Genomic DNA, 27,672 nt, shown 5'->3' with positions numbered 1-27,672 from the left:
TGATATCCAACCTGTATTTCCCTTGGTGCAGCTGGAGATTGTGACCTCTGGTTCTGTCGGTGCTGCACCAACATCTCCAGATGGTGCCCAAATGACCTTCCCTGCCTCCCCACAGCTGCCCCTGCGTGGGGACAGGTTTGATTCATGGCCATGGCAGCGTCCCCATGTGTGGTGGCATCCCCAGGGTGGGGATCTCATCTGGGACCCCTCAAGGTCTCTGTCCATGGAAGGACAGAGGAGGAGGAGGATGTACTGCAGCAGTTTAGGGAGACACAATCCTGTTTTGGTGTAGAAATAGCCAAAGCAACCTCTGCAGGTCCTTCCAGGCCAGAATCTCGTTAATGAAAGATGTGCTGTCCTCAGGAACCCCTGGATGCTCCGAACGAGGTCTCTGCCCTCGTGTTTTTGGTGGGATCCATCTCTGACCTGTGTGTGGTGGCACCCAGGCTGTGATCCCCAAGAAACCTCTCTAGACTCTCTGTTAGAGCTGGATCTTCCCAAAAAGAGCTGTCACAAACCATGCACAAGCTCTGTTTCTGCCGGGTGAATTTTTCAGCCACAATTCCTCATTTCAGCAGTGCAGGTTGCACTGCCAGACTTTGCAGGCCCATCCCTGAATGAACTCAGCCTGGAAGGCGAACTCACAAAATTCCCGGGTGGGGAATGCTCCCCGAATTCCCGGGTGGGAGTGCTCCCCGAATTCCCAGCGTGTCCCTCGCTCTGTCACACGGTGCCACCCTGCTCTGTCACACAGTGCCACCTCGCTCTGTCACACAGTGCCACCTCGTGTCCTGCGCTCTCCTCTGGAGCCCCGGCAGGCAGAACTCGGGCGCCGGAGCCCGGTGGGGTCTGGGCAGGATCTGGCTCCATCCTCGGCATGGCTGATGCAATTTCGCTCCATAAAAGCAGCTTGGGGCCGGGAGGGGGCTGGGCTGGAGTGGGGACAGCGCTGGGGATGGTCTGGCTGTGGAATGAGCCGGAGCGGTTCCTGCGGTGGGGCTGTGCCTCAGTTTCCCTGTCTGTAAGCATCAGAGTGTCCTTTTCCTTCCCGACGTGCCCAGGAATCACATCAGGGTGTCCTTTTCCTTCCCGAGGTGCCCGGGAATCAGAGCAGATGCTGCTGTAGCAGCTCCACCTCGTGTCTGAACCCACCTCGAGCCCGGAGCTTGCTCCGGAATTGTTTTGAGATGGGACATCCAAAATCCACATCCACAGCAGCATCCTTCACCTCCCAGCAGGCTCTGAAACCTCTCTCCATCACTGTCACAGAGAGTTCAATATTTATGGGGCTTGAAGTTCAATATTTATGGGGTTTTTAAAATAGAATGTATTTGCCTCAAATTCCACATTTGGGCCCATTTCTGGGCCATTTTTCCAGCCCCCAAGGACCAGAATTGCCTTTTCCCATTTGTTTTTCTTACCTGTTTTCAGGAAGCCCTGGCACTGGAATTTTATGGCCCCTCTCAGCCCCTTGGAGCACAGGATGGGCAGAGTTGGGCTGGTTCACACCACAGTGACACCACACCGAGCTCTTGGCATGGCCCTGAGCTGGGATCTCCATCCCTGCTCCCCCAGTCCTGGGCTGTGCCAGGGTCAGAGCTGCCCCAGTGCCCTGGGCATCACTCCTGGGGGATGTCACCCCCAGAGCTGGGTCCTGGATGTCCTCTGGGACAGGGAGAGCCCTGTGCCACCTCCTGTGCCCTCCCTGGGCACTGCTGCTCCTCCAGCTGTGGCAGACACTTATCCCAGTCACAGAACTCACTGAATCACTGGGTTGGAAGAGACCTTCAAGATCATTGAGTCCACTCCAGCCCCAACCCCTCAACTCAGCCCTGGCACCCAGTGCCACATCCAGGCTTTGTCAAACACCCCCAGGGATGGTGACTGCACCACCTCCCCAGGCAGCCATTCCAGAACTTTATCACCCTTTCTGTAAAAAAAAAATTTCCTGATATCCAACCCAAATTTCCCTTGGTGCAGCTCAAGGCTGTGACCTCTGGTTCTGTCAGTGCGGCACCAAAATCTCCAGATGGTGCCCAAATGACCTTCCCTGCCTCCCCACAGCTGCCCCTGCGTGGGGACAGGTTTGGTTCATGGCCATGGCAGTGTCCCCATGTGTGGTGGCATCCCCAGGGTGGGGATCTCGTCTGGATCCATCTCTCCTGATCTCTTCTTTCCTTCCTCATCCTCCCTGAAACAGCCCTGGAGAAGGCAAAGAAGCCACGAGGGGAAGGGAAGGGAAGGGAAGGGAAGGGAAGGGAAGGGAAGGGAAGGGAAGGGAAGGGAAGGGAAGGGAAGGGAAGGGAAGGGAAGGGAAGGGAAGGGAAGGGAAGGGAAGGGAAGGGAAGGGAAGGGAAGGGAAGGGAAGGGAAGGGAAGGGAAGGGAAGGGAAGGGAAGGGAAGGGAAGGGAAGGGAAGGGAAGGGAAGGGAAGGGAAGGGAAGGGAAGGGAAGGGAAGGGAAGGGAAGGGAAGGGAAGGGAAGGGGCAGCCCTGCTCCCCAGCTAACCTAAGCTAATTCCCAGCAGCTGAAGTCATCTGGGATTGCTGGAAACTGCAGGTCCTTCTGCAGAACTCAGGATAAACCAGCAGCACTGTGAGCAGGGCAGTGTGCAGAGGAGCAGAGCAGTCCCAGTGCCCTGGAAAGCCAAGGTGTGCTGGTTAAACTGGGCCAGGAGGGAAAACAACCTCCACAGGCTCCTGAAGCACCCACAGACAGCTCGATCTGAGCAAGGCCCTGGCAGAGGCTGATGCTGGGTGGAGGAAGGAATGAGGGGAGACACAAGGACAACAGGGGGACAGACAGGGAAGGACAGACCTCAACACCCGCGGGACCTTTGCTTTCTGTCTCTGCCACCCCAAACCTCAGAGAGACCCCAAAGCCCACCCAAGAAAGCAAACAGAGGCACAGACGAGACTCGGTGAGGAGACATTTGGTAAGAAGAGACTTTTAATCAGACTCTGATACAGCTCTTACAGGGTTTCTCCCGGCGGCCGAGGAGCCGGGGCAGCGCTGCCCGGCCCCGCCCGGCAGAGGGGGAACTACTGCGGTACCGGGGCCAGGGACGCGCCTCAGAGCTCTGTGCTTCACCTGTACACGAGGGTTTCGCTAGGGTTGTGCTTGTCCCACGCATCCCGCGTGTCCCCGGGGCTGTGCCATGTCCACCCCCGGCCACCAAGGCCACCGCGCCCCGCTCCTGCCACGCTCGGGAAGGGGGAGAACCATTGGAAGGCAGTGGGAGCTGCTCCTGGGAGGTGCTGGGGATTAATGTGACCTGTCAGGGGCTGGGCAGGAGCTGAGAGGTGAGGAAGGGGCTGGTTTGGAGGGATTGAGCCATAGGACATCCTGGGGACCAGCTCCACAAGCCCCCTGCCTTGTACTGGGGTCCCTGCAGCAGAGAGCAGTGCTGGGGCACAGAGCATCCCAAATCCTGCCCCACAGGCTGGGGAACAGAACATCCTAAATCCAGCTCCACACTCTGGGGCACAAAGCATCCCAAATCCTGCCCTACAGGCTGGGGAGCAGAGCATCCCAAATCCAGCCCCACAAGCTGGACCTGCAACTCCAGCAGCACAATGGACAGCAGCACATCGTTTTTCCACCCCCCAAGGGCCAGAATTGCATTTTTCAGTTTGTTTTTCCAGTTTCCAGTTTGTTTCCAGGCTGTGCCCCTCCAGCAACCTCCTTTGTGCCTTCTCCAGAACCCCCAGAGATGAAACAGGATTTGGGCCCCTCCTACCCTACCCTGCCCAGCAGCAGGGACCCCAGCCTGCTCTGAGCAGCAGGATCTGGGCTGGGAACCCACCCAGGAGCTGATGTGGGGGGACAGGGACACGGGCAGCAGTTCCCCCCTCTTTGTCCCACTGCCTGAAGGAAAACAGAAAAGTGCCTGTGCTCACAACTAGCAGCTATTCCCTGTGCCTCTGTGCAGAAAAAGAGGAAAAGTGATTTCTAGGGCTAAAAGCCACCGGGGGTCGGCCCAATCCACAGCCTGGCACCCCGAGGAGGTTGTGTGGAGGGAGAACCTGCCCTGGCAAGCAGGAGAAACCCCCAAAAGTGAGCGAGTCCAGGCCAGAAGTGAATCCTAAAGGCAGCCACGCACACGGACACGCACACCCCACGGACGAACACGCACACCCAACACGGAGCTCCTAAAACCTAACACACACACGCACACACACACCCCAAAACCCCGTGTCTAACACCGAGCAAATGCCACGACAAAACACGAGTATTTCCACAGGTAAAAGTAAAGGGGGCGTCCCTCCTCCTCCTCCTCCTCTCTGCTGGATGCCCAGGGTGCCCCAGGCTGGGGGGAGAAGGGGACGTGCACCCGGCACACACAAGAAATCAAAAGGTAAAAATATGCCCTGCTCTAGAATGAGATTTGATCTGTACAGCACTGGGAATGAAAATAGGTCATGGGCCACTTTGGAATACGATTTTGTCATTTAACAGCATTTACAGTGACATTTACAGAATAAATATACAATAGAAATAGAGAATCTCTAGGTTATTATTCCATCTCCTCTCTCTGTATATATTTTATATATATATATAATATAGCTTCTTTGTTACCTTCTTATTGACTCTGCCTCTTATTGATGCTGCAAGAAGGGAGGAAAGCGAGCTCCTCCCTGGCTGGTTTGGGAACAGGGGTGGGAGAGAGGGAGGGCTGGATCCTTCCCCCCGGGGTTCAAGGAGCATCCTGCCATGGGAGCACATGGGGCTGAGTGTTCTGGAGCACATGGGGCTGAGTGTTGTGGCTATGGAGGTGTCCTGCTCCATTAACTCCATGGGAGCTACGGTGGGAATCCAGCCCCCGGGCTCAGGGGTGATGGGGAGGTGATGCTGGGCAAGGATTTGACTCATCCTCTGTTCTGCTGGTCAGTGAGGATGGATTCCATAAGAAATGTTGCCTAATGATGGGGGAAAGCCACCAGATTTGGGGTTCTCCCTTCCAGAGATGATGCCATGGGGACATTTCTGTGTCCCTCCTGCATGGGCAGAGGAAGGAGAAAGAGATGGGAGGGGATGAGGAAGGGGGAATTTCTGGAGGAGCGTGGCTGATCCTGACTTACAGATCTTGGAACCACCACTGAACTGCTTTGGTTTATTCCACTTCTCCATCTTCCCCCAGAAAAACAGTTAATGAAGGGCTTGAGCTAATTGTCCTGGAAGAGTCACCAGCCAAGCCCACGGAGAAGGCTGTGAATGAAGGATCATACCCACAAGAGATGTCACTGTAGGATCCTGCTGGCTCCAGGGACGCTGAAATTATGTCAGGGGTGTGGTGAATGGACCAGCAGCTTCCTGCCTTCACCTCCAGCCAAAAGGAGAACCAAGGTGAAAGAAAAGCAATGGACAGGAAAGCAGAGGAGAGAAGGGCTCATGAACCAGCACCCACAAACGTGGCCTTCAGAGCAGCCTCAAAGATCTTCATGCACAACCTAAGCCCAGCAGGATCAGGTGAGGCACTCCCCAGCCTTTGGAGGCAGCAGAGGGCAGAGTGTGCTGCTTCTGTGTCCCCAAGGAAAAAGGGGACAATGCCAGGCTATCCTGACAGCCTTGGCAGAAGTGCTTGGTTACAGGTGGGATTAAGGGAAATGACCCTCAATCCCAGCAGAACTCAGAGATAAAAGATCTCACTTTTTCCTAAACAGCCTGGGGAGAAACAACATAAGGTCACATCATGGATCACATCCAAAACCATGGATGGGCACGATAGAGGCCCCTGGACTTCACAAGGGCTCCCCAGGCTGGATCCAGAGCTGCTGGGGACCTGGCACTGGCTCCCAGGAGTGGCCCATGGACACCTGTGGTCCCCAAGAGCTGGTCACCCCCATCCAAAGGCTGCTGAGCTCCTGTGGGTGTGACAGGAGGCAATGCCAAACCCCAGGGGACACGAGGAGAAATGAGGAGGCACGTCCAGAGAGAGGCAGTGCCCAGCTCACCTCGGCACGGGGCAAGGAGGGAAATCAGGGGTGGTTTCCTGAGAGCTAAACCAGGAGTGTGGTAGGACTGGATGTCCCACAGCTCCTCTGCTTGTCCCTCTAAAGGGACACCTAAAGAGAGGAGTGAGAGGAGATGGTTACCATGCCAGGGATTTTGGTTCAGCAGAGCATCCCACATGTCAGGAGTAATTCCAGGAGAGCTCTCCTGACCTCATCACACCAACCCCACCCAGACCCCACACAGGCTCACACCCCCAAACCACTGCCACTTCTGGGGTCCTCCTGACACTCAGCACCATCCAACCCATGGAGCATCCCAGCTACTCCATCCCATGGCTGTGACATCTCCAAAGAGCTCCCAGCCACCGTCCCTGTGCTGGTGGCAACAAAAATTCCAGGGATTCACCCTGCCCTGCCTCACACGCCCCAACATCACAGCCAGCCCCACGCTGCTCCCTGCCAACCCTGGTCAGAATTTGAGGGGGTTATTTGGGTGTGTCCACAGCTATAAAAACCTACAGGAGATACAACAACAACAACGATGGTGACAACAACAGCACCTTCTTGTGCTATGAACATCGATGATTAATTGTGCTCGTTGGAATAAGGCCATGACTCCTCCCGGCTAAAGGACAACAGACGGGGAGGGAAGAGCTCTGGGTGACAGGGGGAAGTGTGATTGGCTTCCCACCTGCTGCCAGGTCCTTGTTCCAACCATCAGCTGCTTAAAAAAGAGAGATTCTTTGCTTCGGATTTGAGCTGCACGAGAACAACTCTTGGAAAGGTATTGCAGCATCTCTTGCTCCTCTTCCCTTCCCTGGAGGTGAGTCCAGGGCTCCTGCCTTTCCACCGAGGGCTGTCAGAGGAGTCCTGCCCCTCCTGCCATCCCTTCTTCCCCGACGTCACCTCAGAAATGGCTGCTTTGCTTAACGATTTTAACAGGGGGGTTTCTTCTTCGTCTTAGTCACTAATTCTTCTTCACCCTTAATAATTAATTTTCCCGTTGCCTGGACAGCCAGGAGCGCCCTCCTCTCCTGGTGGGGGTGGCGGGCAGGCCGCCATCACAGCTCAGACTCGGGGGTGCTGGCCAGCAGGTACCCGCTGCCGTAGCGTCCGTTGGGCGCCGCGCTCATCTCCAGCGGGGAGCTGCTGCCGGGGCCCAGGTAGGAGCGGTGCGTGGGCATGGGCGACGGCGTCTCGCTGGGCACCTTGCTCAGGATGAAGCGCGTCTCGTCGTTGTCCTCCAGGTTGGAGATGTCCTTCATCATCCGGCCCTTCTTGTAGGTGACGGAGAGGGCGTTGGAGCCGTCCGACACCAGGTGGAACTGCCGGAGGATGAACACCAGGGGCAGGGGGAGGGAGGCCAGGATGATGAGGGAGATGAGGATGGCCATGGCCCACGTTGGGTAGAACAGGAACTTTTCAGCAGCCTGGAAGAGACAGATATTAACAACTCAGGGCTGCTGCAGCAGTGATGCCCACCAGGTGTCACAGATATCTTTTATGGAAAATCCTTTCCTTAGGATTTTCCTCCTGAGAAGCTGAGAGGCCTTAGGAACTAAATGTAAACAATTATTATCTGCTGCTGTGGAATGCAACAGGTGCATCTGTGATTGGTCTCATGTGGTTGTTTCTAATTAATGGCCAATCACAGTCAGCTGGCTCAGACTCTCTGTCAGAGCCACAAACCTTTGTTATCATTCTTTCTTCTTCTATTCTTAGCTAGCCTTCTGATGAAATCCTTTCTTCTATTCTTTTAGTATAATTTTAATATCATGTATATCATAAAATAATAAATCAAGCCTTGTGAAACATGGAGTCAGATCCTCGTCTCTTCCCTCATCCTCAGACCCCTGTGAACACGGTCACACACCAGGTACTGTAAGAACCTAAATGAGAGATGTGGGACTCCAGGCAGCTCTCCAAAATGCAGTTCGTCCCAGCCAAAACATTACAGCAGTCCAGGGGTGACAGAGCTGTGCCTACAGCTGTCAGCTCCAGCTGCAGGCAGGCCTGGAGACCCTTAGTTTAGGTTACAATGCATTATATACTTTTCTTTTCGTTACAATGCATTATATATTTTGCTGAGCATCTTAATACAGCAGAACCAATCTATACCTTAACTTTTATCTATAGCCTATCATAACTACTATCATTACCATATTCATGTTACTATTCTCCAATCACTAAAAGTTGGCACATTACAGTTTAAGCTAGAAGTTGTTTTTCAATTTTCTTGCAGTGGAAAATTCTGAGATCTTTTTTTCTACTTGCAGCTTTGCTGACTTTTTTGCCTGTGCCATCTTTCTGCTTGGTAAAAACATTTTCTTGTTTAGAGTGGGTTTATCCTTTGGTCTAAGCCATAAAAACGCCTTCTAACTTACACACTCTTTGCCTTCTTGGTTATCCAGTAAGATTGGCTCAGCAATTCTTTACTTCTATATCAAAACTTGCTTCCATCTCTATTCCTTCATCAGACTCTACATTTAAAAATCTTTCTGCTAGGCACACATATCTGTGAGACTTTCTTGTCAAACTTTCATCCTTCCCAACAAGGCACGACATCTCTGAAACACCAGACAGCTCCTCCTGTCTCCTGCCAGACCCAGGGACACCACATGAAGGTGGGCTCAGGTCAAAGGGAAGGATCCTCACGCAGGCACAGCGTGGAGCTGTGGGAGCCAACCAAAACCAACACAAACTTCAGCCCATGGGCAGAGATATCTGGGCAGCGTGAACAAACTGCTCCCAGAGGATGAACAGGGTGGGAATGTCGCCCAGCAGGAGAGGAAGGAGGAATGAGCAGAGCTGGGATGAGCAGAGTGCTCTGCAGCTCTGAGCTGCCCCTGCTGTGCTGGGATGTCAGCACATCCCTCTGGGTGTCCAGAGTTGCCAGGACCCCACTGGGGGGCTCAGAGACCCTGGCACACAGCCCAGAGCACCTGGGGATTTGATTTTGACCCCTGGAGCAAATTACCAGCTTTGTATGAGGACCTGAAAGTCACAGAAGTTTAAATAGTACAATAATAAAATGATCACAGGGTGAAAATGTCGATTTTAGGATTTTTGGTATGGGGGTAAGATGGAGGAACGTGGGTGTGTCCAGCCTTTCATCTTCTTCTTCTTGTTCTCCATTTCCTGCAGTGATGTTGGCACTTTGGGATCGGTTTGGAGTAGAAGTGCACTGTCTAACATAAGTGATAGGTATTGGGAATTAAGTGTAAATATGTTATATGTAGTTTGTAGTATAAAAGGACAACACAGAGTGCCTGTGGCTGCCCTGCTGAGCAGATCTCGGCTGGGAAGAAAGAAAATTTTATAGATAAGAATTAATAAACAACCTCAAGACCGAAAAGTGAAGAGTCCAGACTCATTCTTCAGATGCACGGCTGAAACAAAGACATCCTGCACATCTTGGGGCAGCAATTAACAACCAGAAACCCGAGACTGGGGCAGGGTGGGGAAGGGGAGGGAGCTGTGCTCACCTCCTCTCTGATCCAGGCGCTGTATCCCGGGGGGCTCACTCCCAGCTGGATGATGCTGGCAGTCATGAGCACGGCCATGCAGATGGGGGACACGTACTTCCAGGCGTAGTAGTAGAACTGGTAGGGCCTGAATCCCAACATTTCCGTCAGCTCCTGCATGAACCTGCCGAGGAAAAACATGGAATCATGATGTCCTGTTGCAGCTTGAATTGCTGCTAGTGAAGTCCAGGGTAAAGAAGCAAAAAAGGCTTTTGCATAATATCCATTGTCACAGACATCTTTTTATGAAAAATCCTTTCTTAGGATTTTTCCTTCTGAGAAGCTGAGAGGCCTCAGAAACAAAATATAAACAATGGTTATCTGCTGCTGTGGAATGCAACAGGTGGATCCATGATTGGTCTCATGTAGATATTTAGATTTAGTGACCACTCACGGCAGAGCTGGCTCTCTCTCTCTGTCCGAGCCAGCTGCTTTAGTTATCATTCTTTTCCATTCTATTCTTAGCTTAGCCAGCCTTCTGAGATGAAACTTTTCCTTCTATCCTTACTATAGTTATAATGTAATATATATATATATCATAAAATAATAAATCAAACCTTCTGAAATATAGAGTCAAATCCTCATCTCTTCCCTCATCCAAAACCCCTGTGACCACTGTCACCATCCACAGATGTTTAATTCAGCTGCGCAGTGAGATATTCTCCTCTCTGACACACACTCCCCCAAGGTCCATCTCTCTCCCCCAGGGGCCTCCTGGCTGACCTTGGTCTCCAGGCAGTATCAAGGTGAGACACAATCAGGGGAAAGGGAGGGAGAGCCTCAGGAACACCTCTGTTCAGGCATAGGAACAGGGGAAGGAGCCAATGGGGTGTAACTTAGGAGAAGCCCCTCAAGGGTGTCCCCAACATCCATCTCTGAGTGAGAAACAACCTCCCAGGAACCCTGCTGATGCTCAAGTCACAGCCTGAAGAACCCAGCTGACCATCTCAGCATCCCTCAAGCCTGAAGACAAGGAGAACTGTGGGGAACAGCCTCCCCTTCCAGGAGGACCTGGAAACCTCAGAAAAATGGGTCATCGCAAGTAACAGAGCATCACAACCAAGAGGAGAAACCCATGAGAAGAACCCACTCCTGGGGCTGTGTTACACCAGGACAGAACAGGAGGATCAGAATGAACCAAACTCCTGCCTCTCTAACTACCCTTGGAGCATTTCCTCGTGAAGAAAAACTCAAGAGGTGGAAGGAGAGGTTTCTAGTCAGGAGTTACACCCCAGTTATTCCTTTTGCTGTAGAAATTCCTTACTTCTTGGTGCCGTAAATCCAGGCCACAGCGATGTTCTCCAGGATGACCACCACGGTGAGCGGCAGTGTGGCTGAGTAATCATCAAACATGGTGACAAAGTAGTTTCCAGAACGCTGCACAAAGATCAGCCCCACCACGAAGGCGAAGATGCAGCAACCAACTGTGGGGAGCAAACAGGTCTGGTCAGCAGAGCCTCCTGAGGGACACCAAGACCTCCAGAAGGTCCATTCCCTGCATGGGCATAGCCCAGTTCACCCCCCACCATGTCCACCCTCTTCTGGAGTGACTCCTCAAGGCAGCAGGGACCTCCCAGCCCTTCCCAAGGAGGTTGTAGGAGAAGAGGCCTCACCTGTGAACACTTCCTTGCGCACCTTGAAGGTGTCGATGATGGGAGTGGTGATGCCCGACATGGTCCCAATCATGCTCCCCAAGCCCAGGTTGATCAGCATCAGGAAGAACATGACAGACCAGAAGGGCGAGGCTGGGAAGTGGGTCATGGCTTCTGTGAAGGCAATGAAGGCCAGGCCAGTCCCCTGCACTGACTGTTGAGGTGGGGAGAGGACCAAAAGATGAGAAGAAGCTTGTCAGGGACACAGAGTTTGAGCCCCTCTCAGGTTTCCCTCACCAAACCCTCTTCAAGGAATGAAAAACCCAGTCTGGTACTAGAGATGGGCTGGTGATGACCCTGCTCGACCTGTACTGGACAGAGCTTCTCCCACCCCAGGAGGAACCCCTGTGTGCAGGGTAAAACAACATGGAATTGGATTCTCCATCCCTGGAGGGTCTCTAAAAGTTGTTTTTCCAGATCCACGTGCCCAGGATTGACAAAGGGAGAGGCAATGGGGAGGGTGACCTGTTGCAGACATTTTATGAAAAATTCTTTCCTTAGGACTTTTCCTTCTGAGAAGCTGAAAGACCTCAGGAACAAAATGTAAACAATGATTATCTGCTGCTGTGGAATGCAACAGGTGCATCTGTGATTGGTCTCATGTGGTTGTTTCTAATTAATAGCCAATCACAGCCCAGCTGGCTTGACAGAGACTTCAAGACACAAGCCTTTGTTATCATTATTTCTGATTCTATTCTTAGCTAGCCTTCTGATGAAATCCTTTCTTCTATTCTTCTATTATATTTTGTATTAATAGCATTATTAATACTATATATTAGTAATAATACTATATATTAGTAGCAATTAGTAATAATAGTAGTAGTATTATTAATACTATTTATTAGTATTAGTATTTAGTATTTTTAATGTAATTTATATCATAAAATAATAAATTAAGCCTGCTGAAACATGGAGTCAGATCCTTGTCACTTCCCTCAACCTGAGACCCTGTGAACACGGTCACAATGACCTGCTGGTCCCACCAGGAGTGCCACCAGGTACCTTGTTGAGCTCATCCTCCAGCAGACAGGCGTCCAGGCCCAGCTCTTTGAAGTGCCCCTCCTTCACCGTCATGATCACCCTGTACATCTCGTTGTAGTCCTTGGCAGTGAGGTGGGAGAAGTTCACGTGGGGCGGGATGAGGTCGTGGCTCAGCACATTGGTGTTCAGGTAGCCCAAGATCTTCTCAGCGTTCCTAAGGGAGAGCAGAACCTCTCAGGTGGTGCAGGGCACCTGAGACACGTTGGATTCACACCCCAGCTGCAGACTGAGCCCATCTTGGGGCTGGATTTTAGCCTGGAGGAGCTGAATGTCCAACTCCCTCAGCTACAGAGGCACATCCCTGGAAATCCAGCTCCTGACCATCAGGAACTTGGGCCCACCAAACCCCAGCATCATCCAGCTCCAGACCCATCACAGCTGGCATCAGCAAAGACCTGCCCACCCCAAACAGAGAAAAAGCAACTCTTACTCCACCACGCATTTCTCGTTCATGATGTTGGCCTTGAAGCCCAGCACAGCGAACACAACCAGGGTGGCCAGCACGGACGTGAAGAAGTTGATGAAGGAGACGAGGGTGGCATCGAAGTGGCAGTTGTTGTCCTGCTTGTTGTAGCTGGAGAAGGCAATGACCCCCCCAAAACCCAGGCCCAGGGCGAAGAAAACCTGGGTGGCTGCTTCACGCCATACCTGAGGGTCCAGCATCTTGTCCAGCTTGGAGGGAGGACAGAAAAAGGAGTTAGGTGGTCCCACAGCCCATCCCAGAGTGACATTAAAAGGGCTGAGGTGGTTTTGGGGGCAGCTGTGGCTGCTTTGGTGGGGTGGTGGAAGGAAATGATCTCTATGGCTCCTTCCAAACCAAACCACTCTGTTATTCCATGGTCTGCCATACTCAGGTCTGGCTTTACCCAGCACTCACAGATCCTTCTCATTGCGAGAATCCATAAAATCAGAGGGCTTTGGGAAAGCTGCAAAAGGCCTCAGAGACAGCAGAACTGTGATTGGAGCTAAGCAGCAGCCATGAGATTGGTCAGCAGAAAAATTATTTAAAAAGCAGAGAAGCAAGGACAAATGGAACAATGGTCTGTGTATTAACGCCTGTCTAGAATAACTCCCTAAGCTACAGAAAAGTTTATCTAGCAAGATATTAGGAAGTTTGAAGCTTAATAATGGAGCTCTGTGCATTATGTTTTAAGGCTTACAAGCAGGTATAGTATTTGAAATAAGCAAGCATTGTTTTAGCCAAAGGTACGTGTGCTTATAGTGGTGGATAGAACTACTGTCAATATAGAATATATACCATACAGATATAAATACTGTCAATGTGCTTTTGCTTTGTGTGATTGGTCAGAAAACTCATAAAGTGAGTTGTAACATTAAGTTCTTTGTCTGCTGCCTGGTATGTGAGCTGGTGGCTCACATTGTCATAACCATGTAATGAGACTGATGCTGAAAAATAAAACAGCTCAAGGCAGTTCCACAGCAATCCCGTTCTGTTTGTGATTTGTACATAGATCCCTGGCCAGCGATACTCCTCATTCACACAGAGAGGGAAACTGAGGCACAGAGAGGTCAGGACACACACCACAAACCATATAAAACAATGACGTACCAGCAAACCAACCAGCATCATAATTGCTATCTTAACCACCATGTCCATCATCCTCCTTCCTATCTCCCCTATAATCCTTACCATTGTCTACGAAACTTAGGATTACCTAAACTGAAGGCCTTCAAAGCTTAAACAAGAGTTAAACCCTCTTAGTTTCTGCTGTGGTCCCCCCCTGTCAAGTTCTCCCTCTCCCAGGAGCCAGAACTGCAGCCTGGAGACCTCCTAGCATCATTCATCAAGGAACCATAATTAATGTCTTCTAACAGCCTCGCCAGCTGAGCTGATTCATCTACATCTCTGCTTAATTAATTAATTAGCTGCTCAATTAATAAGTGCATACCACCAGCAGAGGTTTTTTCTGCCAGCCAGCATCTCTCCATTAAATCTTTGTATTTATACATTCCCCTAGGTACCTCTGCCCCCCCCAGAAATGTATTGGGGGGCACAGAGGTGCCCAAGGGAATGTATATGGAAATATATTAAAATTTTCAAATATTGATATTTGAAAATTTTAATAGAAGCAATAAATATAATATTGCATCTGGGTAGCTGAGGATGGAGTTTGTGAGGCTCAGGCTGTCCTGGCCCCATCCTGAATTTTGGGGGCCATTCCACATCCCGATGATCTATCGGGGTCCCCAAGTTTGGGGCTGGTACTTTGATTTTTGGGGTGGGGAGGAAATTAAGGGGAATAATAAGAGAATTAGGGGAATAATAAGAGAATTAGGGAAAATAGGGCATGACCAGCCAGGAGGGAAAGTAGAACTTGGAACTCTCACCTTGGGTGTGAACATGTGCATGATCCCATCCACTGCCCCACGCAGCAGCAGCCCCCGCACCAAGAAGCAAACAAGCACCAGGTATGGGAAGAGGGAGCTGAAGTACATCACCTGGAGCAGGAGGGATGAACACACACAGCCTCAATTCCTGCCCCTGGGCCCAGCCACCCTCCCACCCAGCCCAAGAACAGCTCACAGGGGGGAGAAGGGAGCTTTTCCCTCCCCAGGACGGGGCTGGATCCCCAGGGGTGAACTGTGGGACCTCTTGGGGCAAGATGGTGCAGGTGGCTGGGCAGTGGCCAGGCTGAAAGGGACCTGGGGGCACTGATGGAAAGCAGCTGGGCATGAGCAAGCAGTGCTCTGGTGGCCAAGGAGGCCAATGGCTCCTGTCCTGGCTCAGGAATGGTGCGGCCAGCAGGAGCAGGGCAGGGATTCTTCCCCTGTTGTTCCAGATTGCAATGCAAGATGTATTCTGTTACCATCTGTATGGCAGATTATCTTTTGTCAAGTGGGCAGTTTTCCTTCTCTCTCTTTGAGTGATCACAATCACTCCTCCCTCAGGAGGAGACATCTGCTGATAACAGCTATTGAATGTCACTGCATGGCTGATAAGAACTACAGCATCCCATTGAGAGATGGGAGCCCAGAGGGAGGAGCCAAGCATTCCTACCCAGATATAATCTGGAGATTCTGGAACACCAGCACAGCTTCTCCACTGGATTGCCCAGAGGAACAGCAGCTGCCTCTTCTTCCACTGGATCTTCAGAGGCAGAGACTGCACCTTTCTCCAGGATCCCTGCTCCAGCAGAACCAGCCCTGACACTGCAGGAGGGCTGAGCCACAATTCCAATGGGACTGCTGCCAGCAGCCTGACCCACAGGGTGTCAGGCTGGGTTCTGACTCTGGCAGTGTTGTTTGTCCTGGAGAAGAGGAGGCTCAGGGGTGACCCCATCATCTACAGCTCCCTGACAGGAGAATGCAGCCAAGGGGGTCAGGCTCTGCTCCCAGGACAAGACAAGAGGACACAGCCTCAAGCTGCACCAAGGGAGCTTTAGGTGGGCATTAGGAAGAAGATCTTCACAGAACAAGTGAATGGGCATCACAAGGGGCTGGCCAGGGAGCTGCTGGAGTCACCATCCCAGGAGGTGTTTAATGAAAGGCTGGATGTGGCTCTCAGTGCCATGGTCTGGCTAACAGGGTGGTGTTGGGTCACAGGTTGGACTTGATGACCTCAAAGTCCTTTTCCAACCAAAGTGATTCTGTGAAGTGCTGGAGCTCAGGGGGATTCTCTGTGCTGGTGACCAAGGCCTGGCTGAACGTGTCAGTTGGATTAAACCTCTTCCCTAAACCCTCTTCTGATCTTATTCTGGATCCCTCCAGAGGTGACCCCAGCGATGGGGTGAGTGTGACCATCCCAGTGTGGGACACAGCATTCCTCTGGAAATGGGACACAGGACAGCGTGTCCAGCAGGTTCCTGCTCCCAAGAAAAAGCCCAGCCAGGCTCAGGTGGCCACCAACACCCACCTTCCCTGAGGACTGGATGCCTTTGATCATGGCCAAGCCAACCAGGCTCCAGGCCACCAGCAGACACAGGGTCATCTTCCAGTTGAGCCCCCCGCTCTCAGAGATGGAGTTGGAGATGTCCAGGGTCTCCCGGTACCAGAAGTAGGTGGTGGCTGAGCTCCTCTCACATTCTGGCTCCACAACTGCAGGAGAGAGGCAGGAGAGCATGAGGGGAGAGGCATCCACTGTCTCCTGGGCTGATCAAATGTCAGAGACCTGTCACAGACATCTTTTATGAAAAATCCTTTCTTTAGGATTTTTCATCCTGAGAAGCTGTGAGGCCTCAGGAACAAAATGTAAACAATGATTATCTGCTGCTGTGGAATGCAACAGGTGCATCTTTGATTGGCCCATGTTGATTGTTTCTAATTAATGGCCAATCACAGCCCAGCTGGCTCAGACAGAGAGTCCGAGCCACAAACCTTTGTTATCATTCTTCTTTGCTATTCTATTCTTAGCTAGCCTTCTGATGAAATCCTTTCTTCTATTCTTTTAGTATAGTTTTAGTGTAATATATATCATAAAATAATAAATCAGCCTGCTGAAACATGGAGTCAGATCCTCATCTCTTCCCTCATCCTCACACCCTGTGAACACGGTTACAGAGACCTGCTGTAGGCAGCCAGGGAAGGGAGACACCCCTGGAAACTGAGGGGCAGAAATTTATGGGGCTCATTCTTAGCAGGGAAAGGAAGAAACAGGACATATAACTACTGCCAGGTGAAAATGAGATGTTAAATACGGGGAGAGACATTTTCATTTGCTATAAAACCTCTCAGAGAGTCCCAAGCTGATGCTCAGATGTTATAAAACCTCATTAGCTCCATCCATGTCTCAGGCAGGCAGTGGAGCAGCCCCTGACTGACTCTTACTGCCTCCCTCCACAGTCCTGGGTCAGATCCTGGCCTCAAGCACAGAGGCAGCCTGGAAATCCCTTCAGTGGAGACTCTGGATACCCAAACTGGCATCAGATCCCATCACTGGGGACTCTGGATTCCCCAACTGGCATCAAACCACACCAGGGGGATTCTGAATTCCCAAACTGGCATCAAATCCCATCAGTGGAGACTCTGGAATCCCCAGCTGGCATCAAACCACAACAGGGGGAATTCTGAATTCCCAAACTGGCATCAAATCCCATCAGTGGGGATGTGGGATTCTGGATTCCCAAACTGGTATCAAATGCCATCAGTGGGGACTCTGGATTCCCAAAGTGGCATCAAATGCCATCAGTAGTGACTCTGGATTCCCAAACTGGTATCAAAACCCATTCTGAATTGCCAAACTGGCATCAAATCCCATCAGTGGGGACTCTGCATTGACAAAGGGGTATCAAATCCCATTAGTGGGGATTCGGGACTCTGGATTCCCCAACTGGCATCAAATCCCATCAGTGGGGACTCTGGATTGCCACAGTGGCATCAAATCCTATTCTGGATTCCCAAACTGGCATCAAACTCCATCAATGGGGACTCTGGATTGCCAAACTGGTATCAAATCCCATTCTGGATTCCCAAAGTGGCATCAAATTCCATCAGTGGGGATTCTGGATTTCCAAAGTCACAAAATCCCATTCTGGATTCCCACACTGGCATCAAATCCCATCAGTGGGGATTCTGGATTGTCAAAGTGGCATTAAATCCCATCAGTGGGGACAGAGAGCACTGGAGACACTCATCCAGCCCAAGGGGAAGCTCTCCACATGGTCAGGGCAGCTGTGGCAGAGAGGAACCTCAGCCTCCTGTGGCCCCACGTTCTGCTGGGCTTGGTGGCATGTCCCCAGTGTCCCAGAGCCCCCCTGTCCTGGTCCCTGCCCCCTCCCAGCCCATTCCCTGTGCCTCACCAGCCACCGAGCCGTTCCTCACGATGGGGCACTCGCTCCAGGGCAGGGGGTACTGGAAGGACTTGAAGAAGTAAAAGATGCTCCAGCCAATGATGACGTTGTAATAGAGACCAACAAAAAAACAGACCTGGGGAGGAAGGAGGGAGGAGGACACGGCATCAAACCACAGGGCAGTGAAATGTGCCCAGGGCACCTCTAGGGCTGCTGGGATCAGGGGTGGGAGCATTCCCAAACCAGCCCTTGTCACAGACATCTTTTATGAAAAATCCTTTCCTTAGGATTTTTCCTCCTCAGAAGCTGGGAGGCCTCAGGAACAAAATGTAACCAATGGTTATCTGCTGCTGTGGAATGCAACAGGTGCATCTGTGATTGGTCTCATGTGGTTGTTTGTAATTAATGGCCAATCACAGCCCAGCTGGGTCAGACTCTCTGTCTGAGCCACAAACCTTTGTTATCATTCCATTCTATTCTTAGCTTAGTGTGTTAGTTAGTATTCTTAGCCTTGTGATGAAACCTTTTCTTCTATTCCTTTGGTATAGTTTTAATATAATATATATAATAAAATAATAAATCAGCCTTCTGAAACATGGAGTCAGATCCTCATCTCTTCCCTCATCCTAAGACTCCTGTGAACACGGTCACAAGCCCCTAGCCATGGGTGGAGCTGCAAAAACACCTCTTGACCTCTCCAACTTCCCCCTGGTGTTACAGGAGCTTCTTTGAGCCAGGTCTCATGAGCTCTTGGAGGTCTATTACTCACCCAAGATAGCTCAGCTACCTTTGGAGGCATAAAATCAGCAGGATGGCTTCTGTTGCAGTGTTGGAAACAAAAAGGTTTAATAAAAGGCAAAATAGCAAACAGAGAAAAACTGAGCTTAGTGCAAGAGGTTCTTGCTCCTGGTAAAACACCTCACCAAAGGCATTTGTTTCTTTGTTCACTTCTTTTTCTAGTAAATTGATTAGGTGAGACTTTTTAGCTCCTGTCCAACTGGCTATCCTTAAGTTTGAGGTGAAGTCCCCCAGATCCTATAAGGTGTCTTTTCACCTAATTGAGGAGCGAAACTTCTGGACTTATTTCCTTTTTAAGGAGACAGAGGAGAGTTTTGTCACTCTGTCAACAGAGAGCACATTCCTACACCCTGGGGCTCCTCGAGGTTTGCCTCACCCTGCAGACTCCAGGGTGGCCCTGGAGGGTCCTGAAGGGGGCCCTGGAGGGTCCCCAGGCTGGGACTGGAGGGTCCCGAGGCTGGGACTGGAGGGTCCCCAAGGCTGGAGGGTCACTGGGGCAGGGCTGGAGGGTCCACAGGGCTGGAGGGTCCCCAGGGTGGGACTGGAGGGTCCCAGGAGTGTCACTGGAGAATCCCATGGGGCTGGAGAGTCCCCGGGATGGCCCTGGAGGGTCCCTGGGGTGGGCCTGGAGCATCCCCAGGTGAAGCTGGAGTGTCCCAGGGTGGCGCTGGAGGGTCCCAGGGTGGCCCTGGAGGGTCCCCAGGCTGTGCTCACCAGGCAGCTGGCGTAGCCGATGCCCCCCAGGCGGGGGCAGATGTAGTTCCAGACGCCGATGCTGCCCCGGCGGATCCTCTGCCCCACGGCCAGCTCCAGGAAGAACAGGGGCAGCCCGATGATGATGAGCAGGACCAGGTAAGGGACCAGGTAGGCACCTGGAAGAGGAGAGAAAAGTCATTCCTGATCTCCCTGCTCCGAGGACAGATGGACAAGCAGGGCAGAGCTGGGCAGGCTCTGCCTGGTCCATCAGTTCATTTGCAAACAGCCTCAAGTTGTACCATGGGAGGCTGAGATTGGATATGGGGACAAATTTCTTCATGGAAGGATGGTCAGGCACTGGCACAGGCTGTGCAGGGCAGCAGGAGAATCCCCATCCCTGCAAGGGCTTAAAAACCATGGGGGTGTGCCAGGTGGGAATATGGGCTGGTGGTGGCCTTGTGCTGGGTTCATATTTGGACTCAATGATCTTCAAGAGCTTTTCCAACCTAAAGGTTTCCATAGCTTTGTGATCCAGGAATGGAGATCAGAGCTTGGCCAGAGGAGAAGCTGTGGAGAGGAGCAAACAGGTGTGGAAGCAAAGGCTGTGGCATTCCCTGCCAGTGTGATCATATGGGATTGATCCCAACGTCCCCATGGACTCCCTGAATCCACACAGATAAATCTCAATGTGTCCTGGATTGCAAGGCAATGTGTGAATTCTATCACTGTCAGTCAGAGCTGGGGCAGATCTCTGCTGTTCATTGGGCAGTTTTTTCTTTATCTCTCCCACACCCAACCCTCCCTCCAGGAGATCTCTGCTGTCCATGGCCACTGAGTGTCCCTGCAGGGCTGATCCAATCCCACCATCCCATGGGGAGATGCTCCGCCCAGGGGAGGAGCCAAGCATTCCTACCTGGATCCAATCTGAGCCTGGCACAGCACAGCAGCCTTTGCCCCCTGCATTGCCAGAGGAGCAGCTTTCTGCTGCCCTGCATGGCCAGAGGGAGCCCAGGCCCATCTGCAGCAGCCCTGGAGCTGCAGAGGAAAACTCCCCCCTTGTGCAGGATCCCTGCTGCAGCAGAGCCACAGCTGGCACTGCAGGAGGGCTGAGCCCCCATGGGATGGGGCTGGGACACCCCCTGACACACAGGGGGCAGGGCATGGTCTGACTCTGGCAGTGGTTTTTTTTTTATTTGTTTGTACTATTGCTTTTGTATTTTTAATTTTCCTAGTAAAGAACTGTTATTCCTGCTCCCATATTTTTGCCTGAGAGCCCCTTAATTTCAAATTTATAGCAATTCAGAAGGAGGGGGTTTACATTTTCCATTTCAGTTGAGGCTCCTTCCTTCCTTAGCAGGCACCTGACTTTTCAAACCAAGACACCATGTGCAAGGAGCCACCTCCATGAGCTGACCCTCTGGGGACATAGCCACATTCCTGTCCTGTTGCCCCGGTCCCAGCACATCCCCCTGGACATCCCACATTCCCAGCAGCAGCATCCCCATGCCACATTCCACCCTGCATGGCCAAAGAGTGGAAACAACTCAGATTAAAACTCAGTTAATGTCTGTCTGAGTGAGTGCTGGGGCTGGAGGAGCTGGTGGTTCCCGAAGCAGAAGCGATGACCATAAGGGATGCGATGACTCACGCTGCAGCTCCTGCCTGAGGAACAGCTCCAGCTCCTGCCAGCAGCTCAGGAATGGGCTCAGGAGAATGGGCCTGGCTCCTGCAGGGCAGCAGAAGGTCCAAAGACAACCGAAATTCCCGCCTGGATTGACACTCCAGTGACAGCCACCACTGTCACAGACATCTTTTATGAGAAATCCTTTCCTTAGGATTTTTCCTCCTCAGAAGCTGAGAGGCCTTAGGAACAAAATGTAAACAATGGTTATCTGCTGCTGTGGAATGCAATAGGTGCATCTGTGATTGGCCCATGTTGATTGTTTCTAATTAATGGCCGATCACAGTCAGCTGGCTTGGACAGAGAGTCCGAGCCACAAGACTTTGTTATCATTCTTTCTTTCCCTTCTATTCTTAGCCAGCCTTCTGATGAAATCCTTTATTCTATTCTTTTAGTATAGTTTTAATATAATATATATCATAAAATAATAAATCAAGCCTTCTGAAACATGGAGTCAGATCCTCCTCTCTTCCCTCACCCTCAGACTCCTGTGAACACGGTCACACTCCACTCCCCAGGCCAGGCAGGACCTGGGCAGGGGGTGCTGCTCCAAGCAGGGACTCTGAAAAGAGAATCAGCCGCAGCATGGATGGGGATGGTGAGTTAAAAATGGGGGCAGGGAGAGAAATTGAGTGTGGGAATCCATAAAATCAGAGGGTTTTGGGAAAGCTGCAAAAGGCCTCAGAGACAGCAGAACTGTGATTGGAGCTAAGCAGCAGCCATGAGATTGGTCAGCAGAAAAATTATTTCAAAAGGAGAAAAGCAAGGACAAATGGAACAATGGTCTGTGTATTAATGCTTGTCTAGAATAACTCCCTAAACTACAGAAAAGTTTATCTAGCAAGATATTAGGAAGTTCTAAGCTTAATAATGGAGTAATGGAGCTTTGTGCATTGTTTTTAAGGGTTACAAGCAGGTGTTGTATTTGAAATAAGCAAGCATTGTTTTAACCAAAGGTACCTGTGCTTATAGTGGTGGACAGAACTACTGTCAATATAGAATATATATTATACAGATATAAATACTCTCAATGTGCTTTTGCTTTGTATGATTGGTCAAAAAACTTTTAAAGTGAGTTGTAGCATTGAGTTGTTCATCTGCTGCCTGGGATGTGAGCTGATGGCATCTTCCCATTGTCATAACCATGTAATGAGACTGATGCTGGAAAATAAAATCGCTCAAGGCACATTCCTAGCAATGCCATTCCATTTGTGATTTGCACATAGACCCCAGCTGGCAATATTGAGGTGCAGCAGCCCAGGGTGAGGGTAGAAGGAGGGTAAAAGGAGAGGCAGAGAGCAGAGCTGGAGCTCAGGGAAATTCAGGAAGGACCACGAGCATCCCATCTGTGCAACACTCTCCTGGCTATCTCACCCTACAGACAGGTGGATGTGAGACAGATTCAGATGCAAATTTGGAGATTTCCTTGCCGTGGTGCCTGCAAAGGTGAGCATCTCATGCCTGTGCAGCACCAGGGCAGAGCTGGCAGCCCCTGCTGGCTCCCGGCACGCCGAGTCCTGGGGATTTGGCTGCAGCCCATCCTGGCAGCAGCACAGAGCTGTTCTCCCCCGCACACACCTGCTGGGAGAACAGCAGGGAAAGCAGCCACAGCCATCACATCCTGGAGCTGCTCAGAGCGCCAGGAAAGCTCTGTCTGTCTGTCCATCCCTCCCAAATGTCAGAGCGTCGGGGGTAGGACGGTGGGGATGGATGGAAACGAGAGATCTCTGCAGGCAGGGCTGGGAACTTGTGGGTTATTGCAAAGGGCCTGGGTGCAGGGCCCTGCTGGGAGCTGCCAGCCACAGCTGGAGCAGGACTGAGAGAAGAGAGGGGCAGAGAGGATGGGAGGGTGAGAGAGTAAAAGGGTAAAAGAGTAAAAGAGGGGGTAAGAGTATAAATGGAGAGAAGAGAGTAAAAGGCAAGAGCTAAGAGACAAGAGGTAAGAGTGCAAAGTTCTCATTACAATACCATAAATCTTCTTCTGTGCTGAATATTCTGATTCTCACTAACCAATCCAGTACAAGATACAAATCCTATAGCATTTACATACAGCCTATAAGAATCATTACGTTACCATACTGAGTTACATTTTAAAGTCTAAAACTCCTCTTTGGGCCCTTCTGCCAAGCTGGCAGGGTCTGCTCTGACCCTTGGGCCTGTCTGCAAGCAGAGGGTGTTGTTCCATCAAAAGGGGATCACCTTCAGCTGGGCACACCATTGTTTTCCTGTTGTTCAGTAAGTGAGGGATCTCAAAGCTTGCTTTCATTTCAATCTGGCTTATAGTTTCCATATTCTCAAAATCTTTTGCCAGGCAATCATATTTATAAGGCTTTCCTGTTTCATCTTCCCCAACACCCAAACCCCTGCACTGCTCAGCTGAGCAAAAAACCCTCCAAATAACCAGGACAGCAGAGAGCTCAGCCTAAGCTGAGGATTTTTCACTGAGTGCACTAATTATGGTTAATTACAGATTGCTGTGGCATGGGGAAACTGAAGCACAGCTGGGTTAATCCTTGCAGAGAAGGAGGATGCTGGTTCTCCAACCTCTGGCTCTAAATCTGGTTTTAAAATCTCATTTAGTGGGGAAATCTGGTTCTAAATATCATTAAATGGGGAAATCTTGTTCTAAATCTCATTTAATGGGGAAAACTTTCTTGGCAATCAGAGGCCAGCTGTGGGCAGCTGTGTGATGAAGCCAGCAGGGCTGTACTGACCTATCCCAGCTCTGAATTTGGGGTGAACACCCATGAAGAGCTGTGCTGAGACAAAACTGAGCTAAGCTGGAGCTGAAACAGGGCTCTGGGAGGTGCTGGGATGCAAGAGCTGGGCACAGCCAGCTCCATCTCGGATGGGGAGGGAAGGGAATGGGGCTGAGCAGCCCTGGGAGGGAGGGGAGTGCTGACTGCACTCATGAATGACTCATCCTGATGTGACACAGGAGATGCTTGAATTATTGAGGGCAGCTGCAGGGCTGGGGCAATGGTAAAAGATGGAACACTGGGAGCATGGAGAGGACAGGGGCACTGTCCTGGCTCTCTCCAATGGGACTGGGTTTGGATTAATGATGAGGAACCCACCCTCTCATTGGTGTCATGAAGGGTGGTGGGGCTTAGCACAGCTGGGAGAGACCTGACCCTCTGGGCTGCTCTTGGAAACCTGCTGGACAGACCTCAGCGGGTCAGAGAAAGAATGGAATAGATAAGGAAAAATAAACAACCTTGAAAACCAGAGCCGAGGAATCTCAACTTCTTCTGTCATGGGGTTGGGAAAAAGAGTCTAATTCCTCGGGAGCCATTTCAGCAACACCAAACCCAAGACTCATCCCTGCCCCATCTCTCACCTCCTCCATTCTTCTGGCAGAGGTGGGCAGACGTTGTTTGCGCTTCCCCATTATTGTAAATATAGTACACGTAGTTCTCAGTATAAAGAACTAGAACCACCCCAGAGGCAGTCACTGTGCCACAAACCAACCTGCTGGACGGATCTCAGAGAAAGAATGGAATAGATAAGAGAGAGAATAAACAACCCTGAAAACCAGAGCCGAGGAATCTCGACTTCTTCTGTCGTGGGGTTGGGAAAAAGATGCTTTAATACCTCAGGAGCCATTTCAGCAACACAAAACCCGAGGCCATCCCTGCCCCATTTCAAACCCCAAGCCCATCCCTGCCCATGTCTCACCTCCTCCATTCTTCTGGCAGAGGTAGGGGAAGCGCCAGACGTTGCCCAGCCCCACGGAGTAGCCGATCTGCGCCAGGATGTACTGCAGCTTGCTGTTCCACGCCGGCCGGTTCTCCGCCTCCAGGTCCTCGTCCCCCTCCTTCTGCTTGTCCCACGTGTCCCCTGTCACGTTGAGGACGCTGCGTTTGTAGTCCACGGGCTCCTGGTGGGCCAGCAGGTCGGCCACCGACTCAGTGACATGCTCGCTGCTGTGCTCCCGCTGCGTCACCTTGCTGTTCTTCGGCATCGGGGCGGCCCCGCGGCGGGATCGGGCACGGAGGAGGAGGAGGAGGAGGAGGAAGGTCCCGCAGGGAGCAGCACAGAGTGGGAGCTACAGGTCGGGGCTCACCTCCTCTTCATCAGCAGGACCTGTGTGGGGAAGGGATCAGTCAGGGTCAGTTGGGTTTGGCTTATCTGCAGTGGGATGGTGGGACCGGCAGCACCAGGAGAGAAGGATTTCCATCCCTGCAGGACCCAGAGAGAAAGGTGTCCATCCCTGTGATTGGGACCTGGAGCACCAGGAGAGAAAGGTGTCCATCCCCCAGTAATTTGGGACCTGCAGCACCAGTAGAGAAGGGTGTCCACCCCTGTGGGCTGGTGGGACCTGCAGCACCTAAAGAGAAGGGTGCCCATCCCTGCAGCACCAGGAGAGAAGGGTGTCCACCACTGTGATTTGGGACCTGCAGCACCAGGAGAGACGAGTATCCATCCCTGCAAAACCAGGAGAGAAGGGTGTCCATCCCTGCAGCACCAGGAGACAAGGGTGTCCACCCCTCGTGTCTTGGGACATTCACCTGAACCTGGAGGGTCTCCTGCCCCAGGAAAGAGCAAGACCAGGAGCAATGTTCTGGTTGAGAATTAGAGAGTGCCAGGATGGTTTAGGTGGGAAGGGACCTTAAAACTCATCCAAGCCCACCCCTGCCATGGGCAGGGACATCATCCATAGACCAGGAACATCTTCCATAGGCCAGGGACACCTTCCACTGCCCCAGGCTGCTCCAAGCCCTGTCCAGCCTGGCCTTGGACACTTGCAGGAATCCAGGGGCAGCCACAGCTGCTCTCATCCATGGAGAAAAGCCTCCTGTGTCCCAGAGAGAGGAGTTTCCCTGTGCTCCAGGGCACAGTGACAGGTGATGACAGGTCACATCCCTGTGACACCTCTTCTCTCCTCTAACACCTCCAGCCCAGCAGCTGAACCTCCCAAGGCCTGACACCAAACCCAGGCTCTGCCCTGCCTGTCCTGCTCCTTCCCCTCCTGACCATCAGCACAGCTCCAGCTTCACTCCATGACAGCTTGGGAGCACTCAGGGCACAGTGACACATGCCCAGGCTGTCTCTGCATCCCAGGAAGTTATCAGGAGTGACTGAAAAGCCTTGGGGCCTGATGCTAAATCTCCCCAGGCAGCTTTACAGCAGATAACAGCTGCAAAAAACAGCAGCAGCCAAGGCAAAGCCATCCACCCTGGCACCTTCACTTCCCCAGCTTTCAGAGTGGGTGAGGAGGAGCAATCCTGCACAGAAGAACCTCAGGAGATGCCCAGAACCCAGCCCAGCCCTGCAGATTTCCGCCCTGCCTCAAAAATCTTGGGTTCATTGTGGAAATCTGCTCCACTGGGCTGGGCATCCCCAAACTGGGAAAGCAGCATGTCCTTCCTCTCCATACTGGGAGCACTGGGGTCAGATGGGGCAGAGACTGGACCCAAACTGGACCATGGTGCAACATCAGCTGGGGAGAAAACACAGAACTGCCACAATAAATGCCCCAGCTTGGAAAAGGGACCCTCCTGAAGAGATGGACTTCCTTCTTTCCTGTCCTCTCCATCTCTGCTCCCAGGGGACACCAGGCTGGTGCCTGGGCCATGGTGGTGCCCTGCTCCCAGACCTGACCCACCACAGATGGGCAGCAGCACCACCTCCTCCCACCCTGGAGGCTTTTCCAGAGCCATTCCCAGCTCTTCTCTCCTGTTATAAGTAAAAATCTGCCAATGCTTTTTGAGAAAAAAAGGGTTGCAGAGTGAAACCAGTGCTGCCAAGGTGAAGTTCTACCTGTTCATTATTGTAACCACCGGTTGTTTCGTTAATTGCTCCTTTTCTATCAGTATGGCCCTGCCCGGGGCTAAGTTGATGGTTCTTCTCCCAGATGGGTGAGAGGCGGGGATATCAGAGAGAATGCAAAATAACCTCGGGACCAGCATGCCTTGAGAAGCTACCCCACCAAACTTACTGAAAAACCCCCAAAACAATGAGCCAACACAGAATTAAGAGATAAGAGTGATGTCTGGACATAAGGAACAGAGTGCTGAGCCTGCAGAGATGCTGAGAACATTTGCTGCCCCTTGCCCTGAGCAAGACCCCAGATGGAGCCAAGACCTCGAGACTGGAAAACCCAAAAGTCATAACACGGGGTATACCCCCACTGTTTTCATGAAGATGGGACCCCCAGCTCTGCCCTTTAGTGAATAAAGCTGCACATTCCTCCTCCTCTGAGTCACCCTGGGAGCAGCAGCGGAGAAACCGTGGACTCATCGAGCTTCCCAACCTTGAGCTGATCACTTTTAACAAAGGCATTAAAAGGAGGAAAAGCCTCCTGCCCTGTTTATTTCATTTCCTCTTGGACATTTTTGATCCAGCTCAGCCCACAATCCCATCCCTATTCAGGGCAGTGGGTTCAGCCCAGGCAGCAAAGCCCATCAGCCAAGCACCAGGAGCAGGAAACCTCCCCCTCAGCCACCCTCACCTCGGCGTTTTCTCACCCCTGTCGGAAGTTCCCCCTTTGCCAGGCCCTGTTCCTGTATGAAAAAAAAAATAAAATCTATTTTCAACTGTCGGCTGCATCCGTTGCCAAGCAACCATCTCGGCTCCA

The 27,672-nt window shown here is 51.7% G+C and overlaps 1 protein-coding gene across 1 annotated transcript in view; it reads right to left on the bottom strand.

Annotated features, from left to right (window-relative positions):
• Positions 1-2,930: 2,930 nt before the first annotated feature.
• Positions 2,931-27,672, bottom strand: part of SLC6A17 (solute carrier family 6 member 17) — a 31,984-nt gene continuing 7,242 nt past the window's right edge. The window contains exons 2-12 of the mRNA XM_074528384.1: positions 24,771-25,178; positions 19,430-19,587; positions 17,927-18,053; positions 16,045-16,226; positions 14,520-14,630; positions 12,601-12,842; positions 12,132-12,324; positions 11,091-11,283; positions 10,742-10,901; positions 9,439-9,601; positions 2,931-7,383 (exon numbers count right to left, since the gene is read on the bottom strand). Of these exons, the coding sequence (XP_074384485.1) occupies positions 7,015-7,383; positions 9,439-9,601; positions 10,742-10,901; positions 11,091-11,283; positions 12,132-12,324; positions 12,601-12,842; positions 14,520-14,630; positions 16,045-16,226; positions 17,927-18,053; positions 19,430-19,587; positions 24,771-25,056 (2,184 nt within the window). The 5' untranslated portion in view covers positions 25,057-25,178 and the 3' untranslated portion in view covers positions 2,931-7,014. The remainder of the gene's footprint in view (positions 7,384-9,438; positions 9,602-10,741; positions 10,902-11,090; positions 11,284-12,131; positions 12,325-12,600; positions 12,843-14,519; positions 14,631-16,044; positions 16,227-17,926; positions 18,054-19,429; positions 19,588-24,770; positions 25,179-27,672) is intronic.

This window comes from Zonotrichia albicollis, chromosome 28 (genome assembly GCF_047830755.1).
Source record: "Zonotrichia albicollis isolate bZonAlb1 chromosome 28, bZonAlb1.hap1, whole genome shotgun sequence".
Taxonomy (NCBI): domain Eukaryota; kingdom Metazoa; phylum Chordata; class Aves; order Passeriformes; family Passerellidae; genus Zonotrichia; species Zonotrichia albicollis.
Note: the sequence above shows the minus strand (reverse complement) of the source record. Positions and strands in the feature narration are given on the sequence as shown.